This window comes from Seriola aureovittata, chromosome 16 (assembly GCF_021018895.1).
Source record: "Seriola aureovittata isolate HTS-2021-v1 ecotype China chromosome 16, ASM2101889v1, whole genome shotgun sequence".
NCBI classification, from domain to species: Eukaryota; Metazoa; Chordata; class Actinopteri; order Carangiformes; family Carangidae; genus Seriola; species Seriola aureovittata.
This window is the reverse complement of record NC_079379.1, coordinates 16,376,126-16,392,137: the sequence shown is the minus strand read 5'-3', so window position 1 is coordinate 16,392,137 and position 16,012 is coordinate 16,376,126. Positions and strand designations below refer to the sequence as shown.

At 40.6% G+C, this 16,012-nt stretch overlaps 2 protein-coding genes across 2 annotated transcripts; both read right to left on the bottom strand.

Annotated features, from left to right (window-relative positions):
- Nucleotides 1–1,309: 1,309 nt before the first annotated feature.
- On the bottom strand, nt 1,310–8,138 carry LOC130183341 (transmembrane protein 196). Its single transcript, XM_056398646.1, has 5 exons — nt 7,671–8,138; nt 5,077–5,133; nt 2,432–2,567; nt 2,198–2,316; nt 1,310–2,085 (listed from the first exon to the last, which is right to left on the bottom strand). Exons 1-5 carry the CDS (start codon nt 7,833–7,835, stop codon nt 2,014–2,016), a joined length of 549 nt encoding a protein of 182 aa, XP_056254621.1. The 5' UTR covers nt 7,836–8,138; the 3' UTR covers nt 1,310–2,013.
- Nucleotides 8,139–14,191: 6,053 nt separating this feature from the next.
- On the bottom strand, nt 14,192–15,999 carry LOC130183910 (4-galactosyl-N-acetylglucosaminide 3-alpha-L-fucosyltransferase 9-like). The gene is made up of 2 exons (XM_056399643.1): nt 15,689–15,999; nt 14,192–15,380 (listed from the first exon to the last, which is right to left on the bottom strand). The coding sequence occupies exon 2, from the start codon at nt 15,371–15,373 to the stop codon at nt 14,279–14,281; it is 1,095 nt and encodes a 364-aa protein (XP_056255618.1). The 5' UTR covers nt 15,374–15,380; nt 15,689–15,999; the 3' UTR covers nt 14,192–14,278.
- Nucleotides 16,000–16,012: the final 13 nt, after the last annotated feature.

Here is a 16,012-nt window from a genome sequence, read left to right as displayed (position 1 = left end):
CCTTGGAATTATAAGCTTCTATCTGTGTTCTGAGCGGTTTTGAGATACTCATCTTAAAAGTTTTGAAGGTGTCATGCCACTCTGGAAGGAAGAGATGAACTTACTTTGTTGCAAAAAGTTCAAATCAATCCTAAAACAACCGTAAAGGACCCTGTGAAGATGCTGGAGGAATCAGGTACAAAAGTATCTATATCCACAGTAAAACGACTTCTATATTGACGTAACCTGCAAGGCTGATCAGCAAAGAAGAAGCCCCTGCTCCAAAACCGCCGTATATAAGTCAGACTACAGTTTGCAACTCCACATGGGGACAAAGATCTTACTTTCTGGAGAAAGGCCCTGTGGTCTGATTAAACAAAAATATATCTGTTTGGCCATAATGACCATTTTTATGTTTGGAAGCAAAAAGGGTGAGGAACCAAAGACAAAGACACCGTCCCAACTGTGAAACACAGGGATGGCAGCATCATGACACCCAGGTTTATTGCAACCTTGGGTGGGGTAAGGGATGAGGAGGCAATTTTGACAAGGAGTTCAGTCTTCAAGTGGTTTGATTTAAGGTGGCGTTCCTTTATCCAATGTGATATAACAGAAAGACAAGCCGAGATCCACGCAGAGACTGTAGGGCTGTCTGGTGGAACGATAGGTATAGTTGGGTGTCGTCTGCATAGCAGTAATAAGAGAAGCCAAGCGAGCGGATAATTTAATCCAAGGAGGTGGTGTATATTGCAAAGAGGAAGGGTCCCAGTACCAATCCTTGGGGCACTCCAGTGGGGAGGGAATGGGATAAGGACATTTGTCCTTGCCATGACACACTGAGGTGACACTCAAATGAGATGGGATTCAAACCAAGAAAGTTATTTGCATGAGATGCTCATGTCTGAGGGTATGGACAGCAGGATGCGGTGGTTCACTGTATTAAAGGCTACTGAAAGGTCCAGCAAGATAAGAACTAAGGACTGAGCTGCAGCTCTAACTGCCCTTAGGGCTTCTGTCATAGACAACCGAGCTGTTTCAGTGGAGTGGCCACTCTTAAAGCCTGACTGATTTGGATCAAGGAGGTCATTCCGTAATAGGGATTCTGAGACCTGCTTAAAAACTGCTCTTAATGAGGAATAACTTTCACTTTTATAACAACTTTATTTTCCGAAAGAACACACACATATGCTTACTGCGTATACCTTTAAGTTAGGTGAACCTAATCTAATAACACAAAACTAATTTTGTTGCTCTTTGTGTTTGTAAATTAAACCATCAAATAAAAAAAACAAATCACACAAGATTCCAATGAAATAATCAGTGCTAGATAAACCATCACTCAGACTTTATTTGAATTCCCTTTTATAAGAAGCATTTATAAAAATATGTCTTATTTATAGATACGACTAGATTCCTGATATACAAGCATGGATATAGATTACAGTACATTAGGCATCACTGTATTTTCATGTCAAAGCATTCCATTATCAGATGATATATACAGTTTACTGTAGGCTATCTCAACATTTGCATTCCATAACAAGACACAGAGAAAGAGAGAGCATGAGGACATTGGGACTGAAATAGCAGTAGCTCTTCCACACAAGTGAATCAGCTGCATGCTTGATTTGTGCTCATCACTTTGAGGCATCTGATTGGATAAAATCTATCCTTCCTGCTCATTAGCTTAAAGGTCAGATGATGTCACGCAGATGTTTGTCACCTGAATTGTCACCCAAACGGCAGCCCACCATCTGGCTTTGGTTTCAGTTGAACAGAGGGGGTTTGAACCCATGTTTGCATAATTATTCAGACGCACAAACGTCTCCCTTCTGCTGTCAAAATGTCTTTCTCACTCAATAGGGCTCCAAGGCGAGACACTTGGATTCACACCCTGCACTCAGAGTATAGAGTACTGTGTATGTCGCAGGATATGTAGAAGGAAGTACATGCTACATTTGTCTTTTGACAGCATTTGATTCATTGCCAAGGTTTCTATTTCAGTGTGTGCAATTTGCCTTTGGTGATACATCATCATGGTGATGCTGTACTGTGTCCATTGTAGGAGATTTGAGGAATGCCGTTACTGGAGTTGTCCAGGATCTCCTGTTAGGGGGACATACAAGCACACTTGATAACTTAACATGCAATGTTCATGCAACATTGAACATGCAGTACGTTGGAGCTACAGGCCATTGTTGCTGCCATGTTCTCCCACCTTCTCAGTCATCTCGTGGGAGTGGTGCAACGAGTGTTCCCTCTCCAGGAACATCCTCTGCTGCTCAGAACTGGCCAGGCGACAGGTCAGCCACGTAGATAACGTACATGATGAGATCCCTGGACAAGACATTTTGATAGCGTACACATGTCACACTCATAAATATGAACTTTTTGTCATGCTGTCTTGCAGTGCACCATAGTGTCGTTGTGTTGTGTAATTGTGTTTGTTTACCCAGACAGGCCAGAGTCATGGCAGCCAGGTGGATCGAGTGCATCGAGTCTGGTCGTTTGTTCAGCGCCCGAACAAACTGGAAGTTGAGGATGCCACCGATCAGACCACAGATACAGCACGCTGAAAACAGGATCATCTGGGGGACACAGAGAGAATGGTTTATGGTAATGCAAACGGCAGAATTGATATCCTATCAACAAAACTGTAAACAAACTGACAAAATGTGATGAGATGGGAGATATACAAACTACTATTAAGCTTCCATCTCCATCATTCTGCTGTTTTGGATGACGGCTGCTGTGATGAGTAATGTGTATCAGTCAAAATAAATCTCATTTCCTATTAGAAAATTGGATTGCTCTGAAAGCACACTGTCTCTTCCAGAAATATTGCACAGCTTCTAAATAACGCCTGCATTACTCACTTGCAGTATTTGTGCTTGTGTGAGTGTCTGATTAACGTTTTGAGATATTACTTTCAGTATTTAATCAATCACATTTTAGGGATAACTTTCTTATTATTATCATTATCTGGAAATCTCAAACCCAGTATGAGAATCTGATTGTTTTTCCAGCAGGATCTGATGGGAAAATTATTGCAGTTCCTTTACTTTGCAATCAGAATAATAAAATCCATCGATACAGTTCTACTCTCCATTCATTGTGTATGCACATATTGTGTCTGGAGTGCAGGTTCTCTTTCATTGCTCCCAGTACAGATGCCTTTAGTGCCTTTAACTGCATGGAAAAGGGCATCTCCAATTTCAGTCATTATCCGGTGAAGTGTGGAAAGCGGCTGGTAGGAGTCCGGAGCCAAACCAACCTAATGCAATCATCACCCCACAGGCAGACAAGAAGGGAGGGGATGGAAGGAGATGAGGAGAGGAAGATGGAGCGAGTCAGAGCGTCAAAACTACTGAGAGAATGAGATTGAACAGAGAAGGTATGGAGAGACGGATGAGAGTGATGAAAAAACGGGAAAGGCATGAGGAGAAAGATGCCGACAAAGACAATAGGCGGGGAAGGGATAGGGTGATGCATATGGGAGAGAAAGGTTGAGGGATGTCTCTGTTACAGCAGACTGTGCTGACACTAATCCATCATTGGTGCCGTCCCCACAGGAGACAGAGACAGTCGGAGAGAGACACAAGGACTCTGAGGCGCTGAGAGACTGCGAGGCGATCACTGAGCATCAAAGATGGAGAGAGCGACAGAAAGACAAGAGGAGAGGTGACTGCTTGTCTCCTCTGGTTTCCTCAGACGTCTCTTTCGGAGCACTATGCACAAGCTCAGAGGACAACATACACACATACACATACACACACCTTTGGGTGATTGACATGATTGGTTAGTTTTTACTTCCAGGGGTAGATTATGCAAACCTTGTGTGTGTTATCAATGACATGCTGCATCCTCCAGACTGCATCCTTAAGGATATACAGTCTATACACTTCAGAGCCCATGCGTGTGGATTAATATTTAATGGCTGATGGGTGACAACAAATTACATTTTCTAGTGTTTTCAATAAATATTATCAGTATCAGTATCATAGCCCAAGGCTTTTCAGTACATAACAATGAATAATGATTTGGGCTTCATCTTCAGTATCTCTCACAGGCCCGTTTGTTTCACCTAATGCTCATCATCTCCAAAAATGTACTCTGAATTACATTGGCAGTTTGCTTCGGCATCATGAAATCTGATACAGAGGACAATGAACACAGAACACAGTCTGTAATGGATGAATCGGCCTTGAAACTCATCAGTCAGTGAGACTCTTACTTAATCTGGGCAGGTTTTGTTTGAGATTAACACAGTCACAAAAGAACTGAAGATTCAAGCAAAAAAACTGAGAAGAAGATGTGTAGGCAGAGAGACAAAACAATGTCTAATATTCTCCAAACTTGAATTGTTACTTGTGAGACTGGCTGTTTTTCTAAAGCAAGAAATTTTCGGAGAATTATTTGGCGTTTTGGGAAATATGCTTATTTAGTTTTTTTTGCCACTAGTGAAATGGGAAGATTGACACCACTCTCATATCTGTTTGTTAAAATTAATCTACAGTTAACACATAGTTAGTTTAGCTTAGCACAAAGACTGGAAACTGCTAGCCCGGTTCCATCAAAAGGTAACAAAATTCATATACCAGCACCACCTTCTAGCTGACCAATCACATTCTAAACTGTTTTACAGAGGATTTATGTGGAGTCTCCACGAGTTGCCTGACAACTGGTCTAGCAAAGTGAATTGTTGGCTTTTGAACAGACTAAACAAACAAGATATAATAATTTATTCTGTGAATTTTACAGGTGCTGGTAGATGGATTTTGTTACTTTCGGACGGAGCCAGACTATCTGCTTCCCTCTGTTTCCAGCCCTTATACTAAGCTAAGCTAAATATCTCCTGGCCGTAGCTTTAGTTTTACGGATATGAGAGCGGTTTCAATTTTCTTGTCTAACTCTCACCAAGAAAGTGATTAACCATATCTCCCAAAATATCAACCTATTCCTTTGAAACACTCCCTCATGCAGGAATATGCTGTTTATAGAGCGCAACCACAGTGTAATAGAAGAAGAGGAAAGGACAACAAAAGAGGGTGCTGGGTCTTAGGTAAACAAAACAACTAAATATATACAAGTACTTACAATAAGACCTGTCCTCTTTCGTGCACACAGCACTCCACACATCCCACAGACCAGAAACTGCAAATAGAGAACAACAACAAATGAATAAATGAATGGTTCCAAAAGTTCTAGTTAGTTTGAGAAAATTACCAGTTAAGAAGTGATATGTAACTTGAAATATTTTTATCACCTTCTCCTCCCTGCCTTGACTACAGAAAGGGTAAATGTATTCTTTACACTCAGTCACAGTTTTCTCCCTCTAAAAATAGAGTGTCATTGTGGGCTCCTAGCAGGAAGCCATATTGTCCTGGATGTCAGAGATTCCGACTGAACTGGAACAGCTCTGCGTGTGTGTGTGTGTGTGTGTGTGTGTGTGTGTGTGTGTGTGTGTGTGTGTGTGTGTGTGTAAAGTTGTGTGTGATGCAGTGTTGTAGTCCAGGACTCGGACTTGAGTCCAACTCGAGTCTGAACCTGGAAGTTTTGTTCTTAGTTTTAGTGCGTGCGCATGTTCGTAAGTCCATTTGTTTGGTTATTGTGTCACATTTTTCACGTGTCATGTGACAGCTATGTTGTTTGGGTGTAATGTAGACCATTTTTTCTTTCTTTTTTTTTTGTCAGCTCTTTGACTCTTGCACTGGAGCCCATCTTGGAACTCGAGAGGCTCGGTGGCTCAACTCAGACTCTTCTTCGGTGACTCGGACTCGGACTCAGACTTGAAAAGACTCGACTCTGCCTCGAGGTTTAGTGACTCAACTACAACACTGGTGTGATGTCACTCTTTGGCTTCCTCACATTTCCAATCACAGTATCAGTTACACTGCCTGCAGTAGTTCAAGAGTCATTAATGGACACTTGGAAGCATATTAAAATCACCATACTTTCACTTAAGCCTGAAGGTTTATTCTTGACCGTTGATTTTTGTAAGATTTACTCAAGGTCAACTTACTTCCAGATTTCTACTGGAGCTTTCAGCCCTGTCTTGTGGCCTTCATCAGTAAGTTGACATTTTAAGTTAAGATTTTTTTGGTCAAGCTACTTTCTCTTCTTCATTTGTCAAGACATGAAACTGTTTGAATGGGAGTTCGAGTTCTCAGTTTAACTTTAAGTAAGTAAGTAAATAAGTAAGCACTCACAGACATGTATAAAAAATTTTGTGATCCTTTCATTTACATTTGTGGCTTCTGAAGATATAATACGTCACAAGAATTTATTTATTTAAAAGATGATTAGGTCTTTTGGATTTAGATTTTAGAAATTAGACACTCAAATTCATTTTTACTCGTCACAAAATTAAAATAACTACTGATAAATTCTCATGTTTGAAGAAATTCTTTCATAACATAGGCCAAAGTCATGGAAATGCACTGCAAGTTAACAAAAACTAATGACAATCACTTTTCTTCCAGCAGGGCACTAATAAAAACGATTATTCGATTCACTTTGGGGACAGTGGTCAATGAGTCGTAAAGACTCTCAGGTCCTGACAGGAGATCTAAACCTCTGGGTAATCACGAGACACGGACAGCTGACTCAGCAGACAGCGCTCAACAGCTGTGAGGTTGAACACACAGGCATCACATTGCATAACAGCTTTGCAGCAACTTCACACACAGCACTGTGGGAGCACACTCAAATGTACTGTACACGGTATGTGTCACATCACTAATAGCTGTCTCCCCCACTCTGGTTCCTGCACACCCACATATGTACACACACTTTAGTCTTTTAGATATGCCAAACTTCGCAAAAAAAAAAATCTGATACAGATATTATGACTCATATTGCCTGAGCTCCAGGCACTTACAGTTATTCTTAGCCACAGCCAGTGAAACACAGACTGTGTTTCCCCAGCTGGAGAAGCAGTCATAGTAAAGTATCTGATTAGAGGTTAATTATGGCTGCCAAAAATGTCAGAAACTCATCTTTGCACTGCAGCAGCAAAATCAAGACAATGAGGCTGAGAGCAGCGCTGTAACACGAGGAGACATATGCAGTAGAGGGAGAGGATGATTGTGTGTAAAAGCTTTGACCCTCCTAAGCACTGAGCAACAATTCAAGCATGAATTAATGAAACCAATCTTTAGCTCCAGCACAGAAGCATCTAGTGGGCCAAGTAACTCTGAGTGTATCTCAAACATCTAATGGACAAACACAGCCAAAATATTGACTCTTTACCACAGCCAGGGTATTAATACTGTTAAGGAAAAAGGGAAGAGCCTCAATGGTTAATATTAGATAAACAGCCACCATCATAAACAAAAATCAATGTAATACCCCAATTAAAACCAAAAGCTGTTTGCAAGTCTGGCATCATGGAAAAGCCCTTAAATAAAAAGGTGGAATAACTTTTTTTTTAATTAAAAAGGTGATTTTTAGTCAGATTTGAAGTATTATTTCATTCATTCAAACCCTGTTACTCGTCAGTCGTGTATATATATATATATATATATGAATACTTACAGAGATGATATAGCTACACTGAATGTATCTCAAAAGCATTTCTCACAAAGGTGGATACGTAAAAAGAGTTTAGTCTACATCCCTGGAGCTACTTATCCAGGAAGTGGAAGTAAACAAGGTAAAAATCAAGGGTAAGAGTTGTTCCTAGGACGTACACAGAGTCCGCTCCAGACCGGGGACGCATCGCCCTGCTGCGGCTTGTGCTCGCCACGGACCCAGCTGATGCCCACGGCTCCCAGGACGATGCTCGCCACACCCAGGCCCACCTCCACCAAGGACAGCAGGAGCAGGCTCCACAGGATTTTGCGGCTGGAGCACATCCTGCCCCGGGCATCTCTCCAGCTCCAGCAGGAGGAGGCGGCAGGAGGCGTACCGGGGGTGAGAGAGAGGAGTCCGCTTCCCGGTGGGCCGAGGGCGGCGCGGCTCTATTGCTTCATGGCTGGAAAATAATGGCTGTCCGAACAAGTAGATCCAAGTAGTGTGGAAATGTTAGAGGGGAGCAAAGTATTCAAATTGCTGAGAAATTGCTGTCTCTGCGTCTGGTTGTTGTTTGTAAAAAGAGCGCTCCGGTGAAGTTCATCCGCTTGCAGAAGCGCGTGTGTGCTGCCTGGCGCTGCTTAAGGTACTTAAGCACCACTGCAATCACACACACACACACACACACACACACACACACACACACACACGCTGCACGAATACGCGCACAGGCGCACACGCTCACACTCGTATCATCCAGGGCAGTAGCCAGGATTTTATAATTACTGAGATCATAAGTCGCAGTCTCCGCTCCAGATTCAAACTATTCAAAGTATAAGATGAGAGCATAAATAATCATTCAGGGCAGCTGACACCGCCAATCCTTTCCTGCTGGAATTAGATGGACCTACTCTGGATCAGTTGAATAGAGTTAGCCTACTGACAACAATTGAACAGCACCCTTCAACAAAAAGACAATTCAAAGTGCAGAAAAACACTTAAGTCAAATTATAAAAGAAATACAAAATCGGATGTGTCTTTACATATTTGCAATTTAAAAATGATACAATGCAATAGATGATAAGAAAATATCTTAAATGGAATACCACATGATAAAAGGATAAAAGTCTGTTTACAATGCACTAAAAATATGAAAACATATTCCCAAAATTACTTTAATAAAGTGCCAAACAGAAAATTTGCTTTTTAATATTATTCCTAAGTAAAACTCCCAGCAACTGCACATGCACCTTTTATGAGCCAGGGCCGGATTGTGTTAAGTTCATTAGAAAGACTAACTGACTGGCGGAAATGACAGTATGTCGATCTCTAGAGGTCTAGATTTTCATTCATGTTCTTGCTTTAGCATCAATTATTACAGATGAGACCACACATTGACATCATTTCTGGCTTTTGCTCCCCTTTCTCCCTTTCCCATACCTCATCAGACAGAAATGTAAATGTAATTATTCAAACTTAATGATGCTGAAAACCAAATTAGATCATTATCTGCCACCGCAATTTTTATTCTGTATCACCTCAGAAGTAATCAAGCCAGCTAGGACCTTATGAGTCATTGCTCTCATTCACAGATGTAGTGTCAGGTAATTTCAGGAAGCAGGTGATTCAGGTTTGTACTGTGAACCTGTAGATTATACTTAAATGTGACACAATATCTTTAATAAATAAAATCTGTTTATGTGTGAGAATTAATACCATAATTAAATGCTGGTGTGGATCTAATATATATAATATCAAGCTATCCCTGGAAGGAATTAGTATGAGGTATTCTCTTGTCTTTATAACCTTAATTGCTGCCAGAAGGTAACGCTAATGAACACTGTTGTGTTATTCCATTGTGTTTATCATCATGCCAGCAATCACTTCCACAGTGATGGAGCCATCCTTCAACCATCCAGCTTTTCAATTTCATAACTTAGTCATTCACAAATGAAGTGGCATTATCCAAATAACAGACAACATTTTTTCTTATGTACCTCTTGTGGAAGCTGAATAACACAATACAACGGAAGTGATGGAATTTTATTTGCGGTATTTACAGCGCTGAAAAGTTACATTTAAAAACTCACTGAAAATGTATTTTTTGACAAACAGTTCCTCATCATTCTGATTAATCCCCAGAAAACATTTGACAACCAATAAAAAAAACTATCAGCAAGGTGAAATACCCCTAGAAATAAATATTATTTATTTATTTTTCATTTATTTGATAGTGATAATACTCAAAATTTTCTGATGCGAAATATGGAGTGCCTCAGGGCTCTGTTCTTGGTCCTCTGCTTATTTGTCTTTATATTTTACCTCTTGGCCAAATAATTTGCAGTGATGGCTTTAATTCACCATTATGCTGATGATACTGAATTGTATTTGCCTATAAGGGCTGACGACTCTTATCAAATTATGAAGTTAGAGGTCTATTTGCCTGCTGTGAAAAGCTGAATCTCTTGAAATTTTCTGCAGATAAAACTGAGATGCTGGTCATTGGCCCTTACTTCATCAAGTAACAGTAACTCTCAACAACTGTGATTTCCCATATCTGCCAGCCAAGAATCTGGGTATCACATTTCATCCTACCCTCGCCTTGAAATCTTAATTCATGCCATTGTTTCATCAAGACTTGATTATCAACATTTTGTTTTCTCGCCTGCCACGTGCTCATATCAAAAGTCTTCAATTGGTTCTGAATGCTGCAGAAAGAATTTGACCTACACCCAGAAAATGTCTCTATATCACACCAATTTTAGCTTCCCTTCATTGGCTCGCTATGTCAGATTACTTAAAGGGATAGTGTGGGTAATTTCACGTGTGGGTTGTGTAAGGTAGTCTTGCATAGTCAGTGTGTTACCTGCAGTACATTTGGATCAATGCACTGCCAGCCACGAGAGGCAGTCAGGAAAACCGGCACAGATGCAGAGCTATGTGAGGCTGTGAATGGGGCCATCAGAAAAAACTTGTTTTAGACACTTTTAAAAGATGGCTACCAAAACATTCCAATATCCGTTTAAATGTACACTTCATGTAGAATATTTTCTATGCTTTATCTTCCTATCAAAACAAAGTGAAGTTTAGCCTTTTCTGATTCACTCAGCTGACCTGCTGCTGCGGCGTAATACAGTACGCGCTGTAGCTGCGCTTGTGTGTAGGAATACAGTAGTTCAGCGTTTAGGAAAAATGTAATACAAAAGGAAAGTGCTCATTTGGTGAGAAGAAAATATTCTGTATGAAGCATACATTGAAACAGATATTGGATTGTTTCAGTGGGCGTCTTTTAAAAGTGTCTAAAACTGTTTTTTCTGCTGGCCACACCCGCAGCAACACTAAGCTCTGCTAGTGTACTGTGTTCCCCACCGCCTCTCCTAACTGGCAGTGCGCTGATCTGAATGTACTGCAGGTAGTACACAGATTATGCATGACTACCTCTCACAACCCCACATCAAATAACCCAAACTATCCCTTTAAGGTGCTTTTAATGATGCACCAAGTTCTAAATGGGCTCGCTCATTCATACCTGTCTGATCTCCTTAAACCTTATGTTCCATCTCAGGCTCTCTGTTCCCAGAAATTAGGGCTCCTGTCTGTCCCCAGAGTTAAAAAGGCATCTGCTGGCAGCAGAGGAAAAACCTCTCTGCTGACATCAGACTGTCTGAGGCTTTCAATTCCAAACTTAACACTCATCTTTATGCCTGAACTTTCAGTTAGCTCCTTATTCTTTCACAACTTCAGGCGTTGTACCTGTTACCATTCTACCACCGTTTCACGGGTTGGTCTCAGTCTCAATAAATCAATTAAACCCAGTATATTGAGTCCATGTTGTCCTGCCAACGGGATTGCTGTAAACTTTCTGAAAATCACAGAATCATTCTTACTGATTGTTTGTTCCCTCAAGCACATGAGCGCTCAGGCTGTGTGCCTCTCTCTCTTTCTTCTCCCTTATCTCCCCCTCCTTCTACTTCATGTCCTCTCTCTCTCTCTCTGTCTCTCTCTTGTAGTTTTGCACTTCCTCCTTTCTCTCTTCCTGTTGCAGGTCTTCCTGCAAACCACCTGCTCAACACCTTGGATTTTATATCTAGATATCTAGAATATTTTTGAACTTCATATATAATTCAGGTTTTTTTTACATTGTTGGGAGCTGAATGTGACAAAATGTTGTAGTTAATTTCAGCATATGCCACTTTACAATTGGCGCGCCCAATATGTTATTTTAAATCATGATGCGTTGGAAAAAGTCCTCTTCCATTCTGTTGAAATACACAGTTTTAGAAACAACCCCAAAATGCTCCAAGTTGTTCCAAATTCTCAAAGAAAGAGTGTTGGTTGCCATATGCTGCATTTTGTGTTGACAAAATATCCAAACTATTTCCTGTATTTCCTAAGTTGTATCTCTCAGCATTTCAGCATCATCTGCTGTGTGGGCAGCAGCCCTGCCAAATAAACAAGGCTCTTATTAACTATTAAACACTTCACAGCAGTGACCACAAAGTAAACACACACTCACATTAACACAAAGATGCACAAATGCAAGTACATTCGAAGAGTGAGTGTGAGAGTCCCAGGGCAGAGTCAGTGGCCTCTTTTTCCTTCAGTCACAGTGAAATTGGACCTCTCTCTCTCTCCATCCTCCGCGAGGAGGTTGTACACTTAAACACTAATGGACGGACAGATGAATGACTTAGTAAGCAGAGTGTGAGCCAACCTGATTCAGCTCCACTACAGACGCCGGAGACCTTGAAACATGCACTCGATAACGTGTGTTGTATGATCATGTAACCAGGTATAAACTAATAAATTAAAGAGTGTTAATCTCTACACGCTGACCTTTAACCTGCATCTGTAAAAGTCAGAAAAACTACTTCAAAACTTAATCTGAGGCAAAAATGCACCTCAACCTCTCCCTGTTCCAGTTTTCTTATCAAACCTTTTTTCATGTGTCAGCACTGAAACAAGACCAGACTGTGAGACCCAGGATATTTTTGTCCTGTTTCACCTTTAATTCTGTTTATCTGTTTGCAGTGGTGCACCACAAGAGGGCCCTGTCACACAGTGAGAGCCTGTCAATATCTACATTAAGAAAACCCTAATAAACAGCAGCTTCAAGATGAGGATGTAGTGCAGGGAATACATATCTTAAAACAATGTAAAGTAAAATGCTGCTTAGATACAGATGCATTAGTATTAACAATTTAATAATGTAAAATATAATAATATATCAGTAGCGGAGGACATTAATGCAGAACTGGTAGTTGTACTTCAATACAACTCCATTTAGATGATAATACTTTTACTAGAGTTTGAATACAGGGCTTTTATTTGAATTGAAGTTTGTATTATCAAATAGTTTTTACTGAAGTAAAAGATTGTTATGATTGTTTGATTAATTTTTATGCACTGATTTTTGATTCCTTCAGCTCATGGAGGGACAATGTTTTAGTTTCAGTGCCATTTTAATTTGAATCTAGGTGATTTATTTAAACACTCACTCTGACTTGTATGCAAAAGAAGCCAAATAAGACAAAACTGGGATCACATTTTTACAGTATGAGATAGACTGAAGACTGACTTTGGTCAAGGTGCGTGTGTGCGTCCACTCTCGAGGTGAAGAGTCTGCCTTGAAGTTTTCATTCTCTACCTTTCTACTGGCCACATCAATTGTTTGTTAATTTACTTAAAATCTTGTCTACTTTCCCCAGAAATGCTGTTGGCTCCTTCTGTGATCAAAGAGTTATTTCTTTCTCTACTCCTTCAACAGCATGCCAAAATAAAGCACGTAAGTTGTATGAGATCCAGACACTAGGCGATGCACTCATTCATTCTTATTAAAGTTGCTCACACAGTGATTTAGGAACAGTTAGAATTTTTTTCTCTTTCAACACATTTCACCTTAAAAACCTCAAGCTTGAAACAGGAGTCGTTAGAGATGAGGTAGGAGTACTCTAAAGACTTAACTTGTCTTTTTTCTGCTCCCTGTGGAAATAGATGGACCACTGTCCTATAGCTGTCCTGACAACTACATAGCTTCCTGCTCATCATCTCTTCTTCGTACACATGAGTAAAAATGTGTGCAGACTTTAGTCACAAGTTGCAAAGCATTCATATGACATCACAAGATAGTTGAATATTTACAGTATTTCTGTTGCTGATTAACAAAAGTAACATTCATCATTGGGTGTGTTTACATGCGCATCAGTATCCCAGTTTTGGGTCTTAGCCACTACTGAGCCACCACTCAGGCGCTACATGTTCTGTGCCAACAGTGAATGTTGAGAAACCTGTGTGAGGTGTTTACATGCCACAGTGTGCTGGTTTTTATCCGGGTGCTGCAGGTGGTAGCACATCTGGGTTTCTGAAACCAGGATAAGATGTTTACATGTGCAAAAAAGTAATCTCTTTATTCAAAAACCTGATTATAGCTGACCATGTATCCCTTTATTTTGTGATTAGTTCGTTTTTTTTTTTTACGTAAACTGAAGGATTATGTGTTGCTTTATAGATTAAGAAAAATTCTCCTTTTAAAGCTACATGAACCATGCAGAACCTGAAAAATGTTGTCACAAAACTAAAAACAGGGCTGTTTTCTTTGATCATGCACAGGTTTGGAGATATGTGGGTTTTACAGGACAATGATGATATGGTTCCCCATAATGTTTGATCAAATGTACAATTTCATCTGTGTTGAGGCAAAACTTGTTTTATTTTCTATAGACAATACAACAGTGAGTACTTCCTTGTAGCATGATTATCACAGAGGTACGGTACATACATGAATTTGTCACAGTAAGAACCACTTGTACAGATCAGGTACAACTCTGTACTCCTTGTTCATGCCCACATGATGACAGGCCTGACAGATCGCATGTGCAAACTTATGATTCTCCTCCGTAAGATGACGTCTGACAGTATAGAATTGCCGCCAGCTAAAGTATCTTATATAAGCCTCATCATCCTCATCCAGCCTGAGGAGGAAGTTAGCCAGTGTCATAGCATCAGGAAAGTCATTTACATGTATGAAGGAAGTACCTGGGGCAAAATCCTCGTAGTTCTTTCTCGGTGGGCCCAAAACTATCGGCACAGTGCCAGCTGCGAGAGGACCATTGAATGTTTCTGTAATGTAATCTCTGTGAATTGAATTCTCAAAGGAAAGGAAGAATTTGCAGCTGCTAATAGTCCGGAAATAGTTTTCACCCTTAAAGCTCTCCGCAGAGGAGCTGGAAAAGTTATGCACCTTTATGTATTTTACAAGCTCTATGTAATAGCTGTATCTCTCCACTGATGTCTTGCTGAGGTCACTCTTATCCACAATCCAACAAAGCAATCGTTGTTTCCTTGGTAGCACAAAATGCTCAGCTGGTTTCTTTTTGACAGTCAGTTTCCAACGAACGTGGATGTTTGCATCCTGCCTGTAGCTCAAGGTTAAATTAAAAAGGCCTTGAATGCCTGCTATCCAGTGTGTGTTGGTGGGTGAGTCCATGTTAAACCAGATCCACCTTTGAAATCGGGGTCTTGGTGAGGTGGGAAGGTTGGAGAGGTCATCGTGGATAGCTCTGTGAAATATCACAACTGCCTCAGCCCTGGAGTACAAATACCTATCATCTGTGAGGTGGCAGCTGTCAATGTCGAAAAGCTTCTTACAGTCTTGAAAATCAAAACTTTTGTTTTCAGGCCAGAACCACAGCAGCACGATAGGCTTGACAGTCTGTTGTGTCTCTGCAGTGCCGTTTGGCCGCCTTGAATAAGCCGGGAGAGGATGCCATTTGTGAGATGGAAGTGACGTATAGTGCATTAAAAACAGGACTGTGGCTCCAGCCAGCATGAGAGTCACTGTCAGGATGGCTCGTAAAATAGAAAAATTGGGAGAAGAGGCCATATTAAAACTGCAAGGAAAGAAGATCCTCTTATCATGATCATTGGCAACACATGTCCTCATCAATTTTGAAGAGTTTTAGAATCTATACTACATGTTAAATCAGAAGCAGCAGGGGAAAGTCATTTAAGAATTCATAATCCCCCCCAAAAAAAAATCTGTTACCAAAGTAGCATGAGAAGTGAAATGGATGATCATACAATTTTTTTGGGATCCAAATTAACATAATTTCTGCAATAGAAAATGCTCCTCCATTAATAATAATTTTTCAAAGCAGCAAAGTGTAAATCAGGTGGAAGGTAAGCTATAGTGAAATACCTGCTGGTCCCGTGGCGCTGGAAATGCTTTTCCTGCTTGGAAGAGTTTGAGTGTGTAAATATTCTGCTGGATTCAGAATGTGACTGAGGGGTTGGGCAAGTGATACGCAGCTCAGGAAAACTTGCTGGCTTCTCTCTCACTCTTTTGCGGCGAATCCCTTCAGATGTGACATTTGACTGATGTCCCACCTTCTCATTAGCCTAACCAATACTCTGTCAGGCTGGGCGGTCAAACATTACTAAGAGAGATTTGACTTTTCAACAAGTGATTTTCAGAAAGATTGGGTAAGTAGCTGTTGGGTGTTCAAAACTCAAATTGAAACAT

Excerpts from the sequence above, each read along its gene's own strand:
- LOC130183910 (XM_056399643.1), bottom strand. The coding sequence starts at position 15,373 with ATGGCCTCTTCTCCCAATTTTTCTATTTTACGAGCCATCCTGACAGTG.
- LOC130183341 (XM_056398646.1), bottom strand. The coding sequence starts at position 7,835 with ATGTGCTCCAGCCGCAAAATCCTGTGGAGCCTGCTCCTGCTGTCCTTG. Across the intron at positions 2,568-5,076 it reads GAAAGAGGACAGGTCTTATT|ATGATCCTGTTTTCAGCGTG; the intron begins GTAAGTACTTGT and ends TGTGTCCCCCAG. Across the intron at positions 2,317-2,431 it reads CATGACTCTGGCCTGTCTGG|GGATCTCATCATGTACGTTA; the intron begins GTAAACAAACAC and ends TGTCTTGTCCAG.